The following is a 14,959-nucleotide window of genomic DNA, read 5'->3' as shown; positions in this document are numbered from 1 at the left end:
TGCTAAATTACTTCCTTGATTGCATTCTGAACATTTCAACAGCTGAGTACATTGTAAATACTCCAGCAGGAATTTTTTATTTCTCATCCTTATTTCTTTGGGATCCCATGAGAAATACAAGAATCTTGTTTATTGCTGACATATATCTTGTTTAATGTCTTTCATGTCTGTCCCTGGTGTGTTACCAGCAAAAACCATAGTGAAAATACTCTTAAGCAGAGGAAGATATAAAACAGGGGAACTGAAAGAAATAAAAGGAGAAAGAAATGTACTGGGAAGGAAGACGGTACACGCATCTTCTGGGAGAGGGCAAGAAAAAGGAGATTGTAATAAGCCAAAACGTACTTGGTCATGAGAGACACCCTCACGCACTGGGAAATGATGTCTTGACACCTAAGTGGGAGTGGGCACGCACCAGGCCATCGATGCAGCTACCCTCCACACATCCCTTGCTGACCTTCGCCTGGAAGTCCTTCTTTCAAGGTTTTGGTAGCACATAGTTTCCGTAGCAACTCCTCAGGACTATTTGTCCAAGAGGCCATACGCTAGCTGAGGCCCCTGGACCTCCTGGCTCAGTGTACCAGCGTTCACAGTACTTCCACCACGACAGGCTCCCATCTCAATGTCCTAACTACAGCTCTCTTAAGGCTGCTGGAATCAACCCCCAAGATGTCCACAGACCTACTTTCTGCCTTAAAGAGAGAGCACAAAATGTGTTCCCATCTGGTTGGTACAAATGAAGTCATGGCAATAGTAATCATTCAAATTTCACTAGTTCTTGCCATTACTGCTACAACCCAGCGTTTCTCACCTGAAAATCTACCTCAGGTGTAATCTGGAGGGTTTTATCTGTGTTTGTCGCTGCCAGTACGCTCATCTCTCAGGTCCTTCCTTTCAGCTTGAAGATTCTGAGATCGGTGAGAAGGGTTGTGGAATTTCTAGTAGAGGAGCTTTTTGTGTGTTTATTTTTTAACTCTGTCTTATAAAAAAATTTCAAACATAAGCCAAAGAACAGAAGAGAGTGCAACAAACTCTTAGTACCCATCGATTTGCTTGAACAATTTTCTACTCAAAACCAATTTGTATGTCATCTCCACCTCCACCTACTCTACGTCTCTGAATTATTTTGAAGCAAATCCGTAAATATTTTAGAACATATCTCAAAAAGACAATTCTTTAAAAAAGCAAGTATAAGAGTTTTTAAATCTCGGTTTAATGCATATATAATGTTGTATGCCTATACACATTTTCCTGAGGAAAACAAGTCTATAACTTTCATCAAATTCTAAAACTGGTCCATGTGTCTAAAATTTGAACACTTATTGCTCTAAGTAGAAAAATAAGAAGAGCGTCAATTTGCCTGAGGGTCAATAATTGTCAGTGAAACCTGTCATCTATTCACCATTGTCCCCATTACACTCATTTGGAAGTATTATTCAGAAACTTACTTCTTAGGAATGGTTTTAGCTGTTGTATATATAAAGCAGTAAATATCTAGTTTAAAAGATTTTTGGGATTAAACGTACTCTCCAAAAACCATAAATAATAATTTAAAGAGCAGGAAAAAAACATTAATTAGAGGCATGTATCCAATTACATGAGAGCTTTCAGAATGGGCTCTCAGCCTGCCCAGTGAAGAAATCTACGTTGGAGAACCGGAGCGAGAGTCGTTCAGAACTCTTTCACCCAGAGCATTAGCTCAGAAGCATAGAATACGAGTATAGAGCAGCTCAAAATGTCCTAACATTTTGCAATATTCAAAGGAAAATATTACTTCCAGGAATGTGGTACCAAAACAAGAAACATTCAGAAACCATACATACCGCTGATTAAGTTAAAATAACTAAGTTATTTTAATAAAACAGACATAAAATATACATTAACATTTTTTTTTATTTTCAAAAATCTGGGTTAAACATCAAGCTCCATGTACATAAACCAAACCAAAAAACAATGACTTCTTTTTTTTTAAACCCAGAACCTTGTAAATTGTTAACAGACTCGACTAGACTATCAGCTAGAGGGCTGGCCTTAAACAAGAAAATGCCATCCAACTCGACACTCTAAGACAGAAAATAGGTGTGACATGTGCTTTCCCACTCGTGTGTGCCCATGTGCACACTCATGTGTGAACATGTACAGGCATCACTGGGGGGAGAAAAAAAAAGTTGAAAATAGAACAACAACAAAAAATAATTTAAGTTACTGACCATTTCCGCTATCACATTCCAAATGTTTCCAATGTTAAGAAATGGTTATCCTCTACATTAAACAAACAAACAAACCCCAAACATCCAGAACAGTGAAAACATTAGGGCACAGTTTTCTTGCGATCATTTGGAACATACAGCCACATAGAAAATATTAAAAATTTAAGTACAAGCATTGGGTTTCTCATCTAAGCAGTTAAAGTGAACAGACTTCTGTCAGTCACAGCCACGCAAGGGGAGACCCTGGAAAGGTTATACTTGGACTCTGTCCCGAAGAGACTCTCTCCATCTGGAAGAGGTTTGCTGTGCTTCAGAATGACAAGCCAAGCAAACGCAAAGCAATCCATTAACTATTCTATTGCTAAATTTAAAGCAAATGTGCTGGTGTTGTTGACAACGTAATTGCGAGTTTAAGTTGGCAAAACAACTTGCCCAATAAAACCTTTAGACTGTCAGGAGGGAAGTGAGCATTAAGGCCGAAGAAACTGGACATTCCTGCGTATTTTCAGGTCCTCCCAGCGCAAACTAATGAAAAAACACACACAAAAACAGAACAAAACAACAACCCAGCTTCAGTTCTAACACTGACGTTACTAGACACAGGAAGGGACTAAACTGGTGGTGGTGGTGGTGGTGGTGGTGTTTACTGCTTTTACTCCCTTAGTATCTGAATTCAAACAGTTCCCTAAACTTCAAGTACAGCTAAGGAAAGTACTTCACTGCCCCAGGCCCGCTTCCCGCTGTTGAATCTGAACTTCTCTTGCATTTGTATTCTAAAACAAGTTTCCTTTTCCTCATCTCTGATCTTTCTAAAACAGATATATATTCTGTAATTTTCTAATTTTGCACCTACGTATTGTTGTTAGCTCTGAGTTGGAGAAGAGTAGAAAAGCACATGGGACCCCCCACCCCTTCTCTCACGTGAAAGCAAGGGACTCTTTCAGGATAGTGTTTTAAATGGTAGTGGGAAAAACTGAGAGCAATTTAAATTTTACTTGTAAAAGACGTATCTGAATTTCTATTTATACTATAATGATCATACATTACTTCAGTAATAAAAGTGAAGAAATATGATGCTATGACATGGCAATTATTCTTAGGTACATTTTCTTGTATTAATTTAACCCATTTATGTGACTTTGGGAACTTTTAGATATGTAGCTTCTAGTGTTATTATCTATTTAAAAGCATACATATTCTTCTTCTAGTGGGTAACGATCTATATTTAATACCCCAGAGTCCCTTGAAATTATGATATTAAGCAAAATTGCTTTGTAGGTTGCAGTACAATTTATAAGAATGGTATAGAGATGGTTCATTTCTTGAATGTTGTCATATCTACAAATATTTTCTGTATCTTAACATACAAAACATGTATCAAATTCCAAAGTCACAACTTTTCCCTCAAAATTCCCTATTGTTTCCTGGCATTTGGTGCTATAGGGTAGAAATCTGAAGCCAGAATGTTTTGTTTTCTGATAGGCAACTTGTTACTTTCTGACTGGATGCCTGCAGGAGTTTTCATTCTCCTTGTAGTTTAAAATTTTTGCCATGAAGTGCCTAGGTAAGAATCTCTTTCAAAAAAATTAATTTTTTTGTTTTTGCCTGGAATACAGTGAGTCCTTCCAATCTACAAACACAGATTTTCATTCCGTTTAGGAAATATTTCATTTTTATAGTTTGATACTTTTTCTCAAAATAGTCTTTCTCACCAGGAAAGCAAATATCAGTAATGTTAGCTATTGTTCAGTCTTCCATATCCATTATCTTTCCCGGTTATTTTCATCTCTTGTGGTTTTTTTTTTAAAAGAACATTAGGAAAAAAATCTTAAGTTTGTCCTTCACATTATTGAGGGTTTTTTTTTTTTTTTAAAGTATCAGTATTGATCTTTTCTGCTTCCAATAAGGATTTTAATCTGATGTTGTGTTTTCACCTTCCTTGAAATCTTTCTTTCTAATCTATTAGGCTGGTGCACAAGTAATTGCGGTTTTTGCAATTATTTTTAATCTTTTAAACCGCAATAACTTGTGCACCAACCTAATATCTTCTTTTTCATTTTATTCTATTGCCTTTTCCTCTGAACCCACTCCCATTTTGAGATAAGTATTGCTGCACAGAAGCAACTCTTTTTTCAGTGATCACAAAAAGAATCCTAAAATTTTCTTTTTTCTCGCAGTAGACCACTATCATTATCAAATGTTTTGGAAGCTATCCATTTTCCTTGGTTCAGTCACATTTTAAACACATGCCCCATTTCACTTTTTTTCTCTGTATTCATACTTAAATGTGGTCCTTTCTTCCCAGACCCAGTATTTGCCTTGGTTATGCTGTCTGTCCACTTGAGTGTTTATCAAATCCCACTTTCAGGTACGTATGGAGTTTGGTGGTAAGGAGATGTACAGATTTCCAAGTTAAGTTTCTAGTTTAGCACTTTTCTAAAAGTGCTAAAAGTGGCATTCTTTGTCTTCCTATTACCAGGCTTTCTGGCTCTCTGAACCAACATCATACATTTAAAAAAAAAAAAAAAAATCACATTTCCATGTTCTGATACCTAGTTATTTACTGTTTCTGCTCTCACCTGAAGGGCATTCATCTTCTTAGCGTGCACTATACAGAACCTCTCTGCTTTCTTCTCATGGTTGAGCCTTAGGACGACTTGGAGCCTTGGGCTGAATGAAGAGGAGGCGGGGTGGGGAGAAGGAAGGGAGGGTGGGATAAAGAAACTTTCCAGTTCCTTCTAGATTACAGAATTGAGATTTGGCCTTCTTCCGGGTATTTGTGTTTTTCCCTGGGAAGATAGGAGCTCACTGGGGGCTTCTGATAACCAGATGTCATTCTGTCAGTTGCAGATCCATTAATTTTTAAAAATCCCAATCTTCCCAGCCATGGTATGCAGGAAAGAGTTCTAAATTAATTTTCTATTTCTGAATCTACCACTTATTGTCGTGCTGACCTTGGATGGACCCTGTACTCTCTCGGGCTTCAATTTCCTTATTGGTAAAATGAGTGAATTTGACTACACAATATCAGAGTTACCTATATCTTTTTTTTTTTTTTAATTTTCAAAGCAGAAAACAAACATGCCCTGATAAAGGAAAGAATAATAAAAAAACAAATGACTATGTAAGTATTTTGCTATGAGGGTGCTTTAAGCCTAAAGATTATAAAAATCCTCTGACAGCAGAAGTAAAAAGCGAAAGTAAAAAAACCCGAGCATGTAGTTGTGACATAGATTAATTAGGAAGCCCTTTACATTCTAAGCTGTGATGCCAATATCAAAACAGATGCAGGTTATAAATTACTTGACTTTTATTAGAATAAAGTGGCATGACCATGTGCCCTTTAAGGTACATAATGGGTAATACAAATTATTTATTGGATAAAGACAAGAATCCTAGTAGGCAGAAAATGGTGTACTCATTCATAGAAAACCATCAGGCTTTCCAGGAACTACTGAATTATACCACTAATTAGTAAGAGTACGTAAGAGGTGTGACACAGTATGGCTTAAGAAATATTTCCCAAACAAATAGAAACTGTTTAATTTTTTCAAAGCTCTGTGATAAGTGGACCTCTGTGGGCCTTAAGAAGGCAGTTTTGTCTAATGGATTGAGCACTGGATTTGGAGTCAGAAGACCTGGAATCAAACACGTGCTCCAGCTGATTAGTTCTGCGAGACTTTGGAAATTTACTAGACTTCTCTGAGCCTTCGTTTCTCAGTAAGCAAAACGGGAATAATTAGACCTACCTTGCATAGCTGTTGTGAGAATTACATGAGAACATGAGACAGCTGTGGGAAAGCACTTACCACAGTATTATTCAAATATGAACCTTCTGGAAACTTATTTGAATAAATCAGGAACAATAACTACCATTCAATATAAAGTAATCAAATCAGTTGTACTGACCACAAAATATTTAGGACTAAGCCCATTCTCATCTCACTCAGGGCGGGGGGATCTATCTAATTGCTATTAATGGTAATGGATGCAATATGCACCTAAATATAATCAGTGATCACTTTTTGGACTTCATAAATATTTATTTATTAACTTCTACATGAGCTGTATTACATAAATAATAAAGCATTTTAATTCAGCATAAAAGTCTGATTCTGATCAATAACTAAACATGGGGAACTACTCTGGATCTTTCAGATTGTAAAGAACTAGAAGTACTCAGGGTCATCATAATAATGGGCAAACTTGGCTTGAAGGATGGGCAGCCTCCCTTAAAGGAGTTTTGGGAAATCTGTGATGTCAGAATAATTTCCAGAGGTAAGTTAGTTATCATCCCACATGGCCTCCTCCTCTCTCAGAAAGGGAGCCTGGCCTTAGGTCACCACCAACCTCTCCCTCCATTTACGTTTTTGCTAAGATGGTTAATTACTATGGGAAAGTACAATGAAGATTTTCACCTAAGAACACTGCCCAAACAATTGAATGTTTTCTCTTTTAATACAGAACATTAAAAATTCACCCCCAAAGCAAAAGCATTTAAAGATATATATGGATTTGAAACTTTCAATGCATTTTTCTGTTCAGGGCTATTTGTTTACAGCTTCTAAATATGTACGGGTCTTAACTTAGATGGAATGGCAGCTCATATGGAGAAAATGAGGTAACTCTTCTTGGAGGTCTTCACCGTTTGCATTTATTGATGCCTAAAGGTGACTGGTTAGTAGCTCCAAACGGTTTAGCAATGCAGATTTCAATAAAAGGAACAAGGTGGTGCATGTTTGAAAAACATAATAAATACTCTGTTTATTCTATTTAAGTAGTCACAATGCGATCAGTGTTAGCCTACACGGAAAAATAATCAACATGCTGCTGCCTACAGACAGCAAAATAATTTTAGAAGCTGTGAAACTTGAAAATTCAAGAAAATTGTTATTACTAAAGTTTCGTGAGAAGTACTGGTTTAGGAGATTCACTCTAAGACCTTGAGGAAAGAGGAGTTTTGTTTGCTTCCTAGTTTCCCCCTTCCTAACTGTATGGCCTTGAGGACTTGCAGGAGGGTAGCATTATTCACTTTGGAGACGATCCACTCCAACAACCGCACTTTACAGCTGAAGAAAGTGAGACCAGAATTTGCTAAGTGAGTAGTGAAGGAGCTCCCGGTCTAGTAACCTTTCTACTATAGCAAGAGGCTTCATTCAGCTGCTTCATGAGGATTATTTTATCCACCTTCTCCCAACGACTGTCTGTGAACATGCTGAGAAGTGGAATAGTGCTTAATGCTTTTAGTAAGGCTGAATGAAAATCAAAATCAAAGTAACAGAATCCCACGTTTCTTTAAACACCATTTATCAGTCAGGGGAGACTAATACAGCATGTGTATAACCCAAGGAAAGCTGGGAAATCCACATGGCCCTGGGGACCATTTCTTTCACAATTTTGGTTAGGTTTTTCCCTACTATTCCCCTTTGCAAACACACTAAACAATGGAAATCTTTCTCATAAAGCTTCTAAAGGTTTCTCCATTCTTTACTTGTTTTTGCTTGTATCTGAGGTATCAGGGCTAGGCTGTGTTGGAGGTAGAATTTATGGGCATAAGTGGGACCAGATTATCGGGTATGGTTTCCTCTTCAAGTTTAACAGTTTAAAGGAGAGAGAATCTCCGTAATGGAAGAAATAGTGGTGTAATGCAGATTAGTTGAATAATATTAGTTATTACTATTACCAAAAGTTGTAACTAACATAGCTAACATTTATTGCATGCTTACTATGTGCCCAGTGCTGTGCTAAACTCTATTTAATTGAATCATACCCTGAAGCTCACGCCCTTGCATCTCTGGCAGAATACACTTCCACGGGGAGATCTGCTAGATTCGGGGAGGAGGTACCAAGCAAGCAGGGCTCCCTTTAGAGCAGATGCAGAGGTGCTGTGGGCAAGAGCTCTCTCACAGGACTCCACAGGTCCTGTCCCAACACCTACAGCACCACCGTTCCTGACAGAGCCAGAGGCAACTTGTGCGTAGGTGAACTTGCAAGTTCCTGATATTCACTCTGACTTCTGAGTTAAAAAACAAAAAACAAAACACTAAAGGTCAGGGGGAAAACACTCTTAACCTTCCCACTTCTTTCTCCTTTCTCCTGGCTTAGGCCAAGAGTAGAAGACCATGGAGTCCCCAGGGGCTATGGTTTAGAACTGACTGGAAAGACAGAACAACTGCCTTAGCTGTACACCGACTGGAGCTAGCCACCCTGCCCCTGGCACATCCTCTGATGATGGACACAACCATAGAGATGGACACGTGCTTTGCCGTGTTAGCAGGTTTACTAGGCATTACCACACGCACAGTGTGTGTGTGCATACAAACATACACATCCATACACAAATACATAACAGACAAAGCACCTAGGACAATGGGTGGCGCAGAATAGCACTTGATGTATGCGTTTTCTTTCTCACTCCTAATCCCCAAGGAGGCATGTAATAAACGGCAGTCAGGATGCTGAGACACAGTTCTTTCATTTCATCAGCTATCAGCGAAGATTCCACCTCCTGATTTTTTATTGTAATCATTCACTTCAGAAGTCTGGGGATTTACACTATGTCAAATAGGTAATGAGCAACAAATTTGAGGCAGAGATGGTTATTGAGCTGATAAAAAGCCACTACCAACAGAAAGATTACAACCTCTAGATCAGTTATTGCTACTTCTGGAAACGTTAAAATCTGCAAAGATGCCAGTGATTCCTAATGGCAGTTTCTTCTTGAGTCTATTTAAAATAATAATGGAGGTTTTATTTAATTAGGCTGCAGGCTCTGCCCAGTAGTTCACATAGATTCTATTTCTGTTTAAGTACAGAACTGACAAGAAAAAAATGACCATCTGCTTTCCACAAACAAAATATCCTTTGGGTGTTTAGCCAACTAAAGGAAATTGTACATAATGTTTTGTGTCCCTTTTTCACTCAAAACCCTAAAATCACTATAGATAATAAAACAGTATGGAATATCAAGTCATGACAATGATTTTTAATTATTACCTGTTATTTATATACAGATGGAGACACCAAAATTAATCTATATTCAGGAAAGATCGACTAGTAAACAAAATGATAAATGTGCAGAAACTAAAAAGGGAACTACAGTAACCCTTAAGGCAGCATTGGTTGAGTCTTCTCTGGTAAAGGAAGTATTCCATATTTCAATGACCAGTGAATAGTTTTTAAAAAACAATTAATTAAAATAAATACTAAAACGATGTTTTGAAAAAAAAAAAAAAGACTGATTTCAGGACTCCCGCAATTCCAGTATATATTGTATTGGAATTTTGAATTTGAAAGCATACACAAGAAACACAACAGTATAAAGTTGTAGCAGTCTTTCCTCAAATACAAAACAAAGATCCCTAGAAATTATTAATTAGCACTCTTTGGGCTCCTTTTTCACTTCTCATTCAGAGTAGTCATTAGAAAATGTTGCTGACATTTCCATAGCATATGGTCAGGTTGAGTTTTACCTGAGTGAAATGGTTTCAAACTGCATTAATAACCTATCATCAACCTCTGATTCTGACAACTATGTCCTTAATGCTGGGTGTGCTTACCTGATAGTCTGTCTACATCACCGTGTCCCAAGCACTGGTGCCAACCTAAAATGATGACATCTACTGTGGCTGAAAAAGTCATACTTGGACAAACATATTTCAAAGCGCTTTAATAAACACATTTTCGGATTTGTTTCCTTTGCAGCTTGTTTTGTTGGGTTTTCCTGGCTCAGCTTGAAAAATGACCTTTAGTTCTTTTACAAATCCAGTGCTATATGCTGACAGAACAACTGTATGACACAAAGAACACATTAAAAAAAAAACAGCAAACTGTAAAAAATGTTCAAATGAAAAGAGTTTTCACGTGATGCTGACAAATAAAACGTAGGCACTTCTGCTTCAGGAGGTTTTCACATTTTGATCACAGATCGCTTTTCTAAGCCACCTTCTTTTACTACTGGAAATTCCCTCATGGTACAAACCATCCAGGTCACTGGAAACCTTCCTCTCACAAATACCTTTTGGTGGATTAATCTTTTTTCATCAAATTGTCTCCACTGGTGCAGAGATCAAGTTCCTCCCAGTGCTGAGAGCCTGACTGAGTGCAGCTCCACAATCTGCCACCAAACAGGTGTTTGCTCTGCAGAACCAAGTCATCCATCAACACAATATAAAGAGGAGGGTCAAGTGCAATTTTCCTCCTGGAAATGGTTAACATGTCTGCCTCTTTCTTTCTAGTTGTTATTGTGGGTGTAATTCAACAAAGTGTATACAGTCTTCATAACATTCTAAAGCTACTAGGCTACTGGGATTTTAAAAAATGACTAAACGGTTTTCTTTTTTTTCTTTCCTTTTTTTTTTGAGAAAATCTGTGCTAAAAAGGCACTAGATAAAATGAACTTCCTTGCTCCTGTGTCTGTAGCAATTATACATTGTATTAGATTCTATAATTTAACAAAGGTGACACACATTTGGAAAAAACACCCTAATGATTCAGACTCATCTACTTTCAGTTAGAACACCCAAAGTCAAAGCAGTAGCGGGTCACACAGACAGAAAGCGGCCCGGCTGTGAAGTCACAGCCGTCCCCTGCTGCCTCAGAGCCCTGGCGTGGCTGCCTGAGGGAGCTCTCGCCTATCAGGGCAGCAGGGCAGAGACCTGGACCCAGGGGAGACTCACTGGCAGCAGCTGTGGGAGCCGAGCCTCCTAGAGACCTGAGTAAATGAGACGAAGGTGAAGTTCTCACAGTTTTCCAGCTTGACCTTCTTGGCTAAGTTCGGGACAATTCCCCGAAGAGACCGCAGTCCCATCCTCTGTTCCTCATACCACACACTGCCCATGTCGATGGCCTCCTTCCTGGCGGTAAGGTAGAAAGGGGACTTGGCTTCCATTTGGGTGGGTGGCCGGTGGATGTACATGTACTTGTAGAGGAGGCAATACGGGCACTGCTTGTGTCCCCTGGAATGCTCGTGATAGATTTTCCCATGACAGATTCTGGTGGACCCACTCCGACTCTCCCGCTTGACACTGTCTGTCCGAGCAAAATAGGGCTGGTTTTGTGGGTCTTTGAGCAGCTCGATGTCCCCATACATGAGATCTGCATGCTCCTGCAGTGTCCGCATATTCAGGTATTGGCTGTTGTACTTGACCACGGTGGACAGGAGAGTGATAGGACTGTCATCCCCTAGACACCCTGCCTGCCACATCTCCTCCTCATCGGAGAGGGAGAAGTAGATGATATTGCGAGAACGGGCACCTGACATCCCTGCCTTACTCAGCACCCACAGCTTCTCCTTGAGTTTCTTGGTGGAAGAACTGAAGGTGCTGCTGGTGATGGAGAAGCCCACACCTGCATTCTTCAGGATACGGTCCAGGCCTCGGCGAATGGCATGGAGCGAGGTGGCCAGGAAGTCTGAGCCGTCACTCTTCTTAACGGTGACATAAAAGTTCTCGAGCAGCTCGTTCAACTTCACTGCAGGGATCTCAAATGAGACAAACACTGAGGTTACACATTTGAGGACACCCAAATAGCCAGACCCCTCCTTCCTTCTCCTAATCCTCACCAGGGGCTGTACTGTAGACAAGACACTTTGTGGCCTCTAGAGGGTTGACTCCTTAGCATGACATAGTGGAAAGAACAGTGAACTTCAAGCTGGAAGATCTAGGTTCCATACTTGGCTCCACTGAATCTCCTTAAACCTCAGTGTTCCAAGCTGCAAAATGGGACATAATAAGCCATACCTTCTCAAAGGATTACTGTAATGCTTAAAGTAGCAGACGTGAAAGGGTTTGTAAATAGTAATGAACACACACACATATATACATATATACACATACACATGTTATAATAATTATTATCAGCCTTTATAACTTTCACTATTCCTCACTGGAAAGCTCTTTCTTCTCTCTTCTAGCAAATCATTTTGTCCCCTCCCCTTCAATAAAATTCAACGATCCTCTCTGAAGAATTCTTGAACTAATCAAATTCGGAATCATTCCAACATTAATTTCCTTGGTATCTGCACATATTGTTTGGTGCTGCTGGCACTAAACATTGTGCTGTAAGGAAAGATGACTGATAAGTCCACTTTGCATGGCAGGTTAATGATCCTCGAATTTTCACTTGAATTTCTTTGAATAGGTCTGGAAATATCTCTGGCTTAATGATCCATGGGCTTTAGATATCAGTATTTGTTCAAAATATATGAAAAACTTAATAAATAGACTGACACTTAGAGAGAGTTCCTTATTTGGGTATGGTAGGAGAAGGACGCTTGGCTGGTAAGAAAGCTTTATTTTCAAGAGGGAGCTATAGAGAGAAAAACCGGACCTCACTCATAGTAAATTCAGGCTGAATATGCTTTCTAGGACAAAAAGCAAGTCTCAAGAAAAAAAATGTCTTAAAGGTAGAAACTGTACAGGTAAGATTTATTCTTCTGATAGCCCTTGGGTCAAAGAGAAAACAAAAACAGAATTACAGATTTAAAATGAACCACACTGAACATATTCCACATCAAAATGTATGAGATGTTGCCTTTAACACTCCAGCACCATCATAGTCTTGAATCACTGTTACAAATTTTATTGAAAATAAGCAAACATTATTCAACTCAAAAAGCTCGAAAAGTCAAACTCAAAAATAGTAGAATGAATCAATAAAAATGAAACAAATTAATAAGCTAGAAAATGTATAAATTGGAATAGATAAAAAATGAAAATATGTAATCTTTGAAAAGACCTATAAAGTTGACAAACTTCTAGAAAGAGAAAGAGAAAGAAGAGGAAAGGAAACACATTTTTAAACAATACTAGGAATGAGAATGACTATAACTACAGAAAATGAATAGATATAAGAATATGGAAAAATACCATATACTTTATGCATATTAATTTGAAAATCTAGACAACCTCAACAATTTCCTGGCAAAATTTAAATTACCCAAGTTGGTGCAATAAGAGGTAAAAGATCTGAGTAGCCCCAAACAAGAGCAGAGAGTGAAATGATTGTATAAGATGTAAATCACTCCTACAGAGATGGCTCTGTGAAGTTGATCCAGCTTTTCTTTTGTATTTAAACAGCTTTGGAGCAGAGGAAAAAGAAAGGTTCTTCATTTTTTTCTAACCCAAATCTGACAGATATTATACCAAAAAAAAAAAGAAGCACAGTATATGAATATAAATGTAAACTTCCCTCAGTAAAATAGAGGCAATTTTCATTTTGCACAGTACCATGTTAAATAAAATGTGTACACATTGGAACCGTGCAAAGCAAGGGCATGGCTCTGATATGCCCATGGTACCTCGCAAAATAAGGACTGCCTCTATTGTCAAATCACATTTAAGACTACAAGAAAGCAATACTACATCAAGACAAGTAAGCAATACTACATCAGAGTGTAAGAATGATTCAAAGTTCAGAAATATTTTAATATAATTGGCTTATTCACAGATTAAGGAGAAATACCATGAATTTGATAAATACTAAAACTTTATTTGAAAGAATGTGATCTCCATTTCAAATTTTTAAAAATTCACGTTAAATGTAGATTGGGAAAAATAATCCTCTTACTATGATGAAGAGTATTTTACAGATAAGAACTATAAAAATTATACCCAAGATGAAAACATTAGAACCTTTTTGTATAAAGTCAGAAATAGGAAGGGAATGCCGAATATCATTGCTATTATATAACACTGTTCTGCAGGTTCTAGCCAACCAGGAAGACAAAAAAAAGAAATCACACACAGGTATTTATATAGTATACAGGAAAGGAAAAGGACAAAATATAATTGTTTTCTGATAAGCTGATCTTTGATCTAAGAAACTGAGAGATTCAGCTGAAAAGCCATCAGGAAGAGTAGGGTAGCTATATACAATATATAAAAAACAACAGCTTTCTTACATACCAGTAAAAATCAGTTAAAATAACTTCCTAATAACCATGAGACCCAAACTCAGCTGGTTTCAGATTTTTGTCACTTGCAACTCCCTATGTGCAGGTGTTAATTTCTCTTTGTATTAGTTGGGACTAATTTGGTTGCGAGAGACAGACCAAAGTTGAACAAGCCTAGGCAAAAGGGACATCAGAATTAGTGGACTCCAAGGACATCAGGACTCCCTCTCTCATCTCTGCTTCTCTGTGCAGAGCAGCTTTCTTTACATAGCTCCAAACACAGCCACCTAGCACTCCCCAAGGTTTACAGGTGTAGACTTCAGGTATTAGCAAGAGACCAACTCTCATTATCTGTAGAAAAAAAATCCAAGGAAGGATTCTGAATGGCCCACTCCTGATCCAAACAACTGACCAAAAGATGGGCCATCGTACTAGCATGATGGCTTCTGTAATAACTTTGGGGGTTGTAGGAGAGGAATGGTTCCTAAATAAGGGGTTCTGAGCAGAAAATCTTATTACCTTAGTACTTAAAAACAAAACAAACAAAAACTAACCTCTGATAGCTTCCTGTTGCCCTTAGGATAAATTCCAAACTGTTTACCTTGTTTGCAACTCTTTGCAATCTGGCTTCACTCTGTGGTAGACTGTTTGCAAAAATAGCCACAATTCCTCTCTTTCTGTGTTCCTACATCCCTTTGCAACATGACTTTGCTCCTCCTCCCATCAAGAGGCAGAATCTATTTTTCACCCTTGGAATCCGGGCTGGCCATGTCTTATTCTGACCAATAAAATGTGGCCTAAGTGACAATGTGTGAATTCCAAGTCTTAGCCTCAAGAGATTTTGCTTTCATCTGCT

At 38.3% G+C, this 14,959-nt stretch overlaps 1 protein-coding gene across 4 annotated transcripts in view; it reads right to left on the bottom strand.

Moving 5' to 3' along the window:
• Positions 1-1,829: 1,829 nt before the first annotated feature.
• Positions 1,830-14,959, bottom strand: part of KIAA1958 (KIAA1958 ortholog) — a 137,147-nt gene continuing 124,017 nt past the window's right edge. For all 4 annotated transcript variants that reach the window (XM_074330837.1, XM_074330835.1, XM_074330836.1 and 1 more), the window contains one exon: positions 1,830-11,691. In XM_074330837.1, the coding sequence (XP_074186938.1) occupies positions 10,885-11,691 (807 nt within the window). In that variant the 3' untranslated portion in view covers positions 1,830-10,884. The remainder of the gene's footprint in view (positions 11,692-14,959) is intronic.

Source organism: Rhinolophus sinicus, linkage group LG04, assembly GCF_036562045.2.
Source record: "Rhinolophus sinicus isolate RSC01 linkage group LG04, ASM3656204v1, whole genome shotgun sequence".
NCBI lineage: Eukaryota > Metazoa > Chordata > Mammalia > Chiroptera > Rhinolophidae > Rhinolophus > Rhinolophus sinicus.
This window is presented reverse-complemented; position numbering and strand designations above follow the sequence as displayed.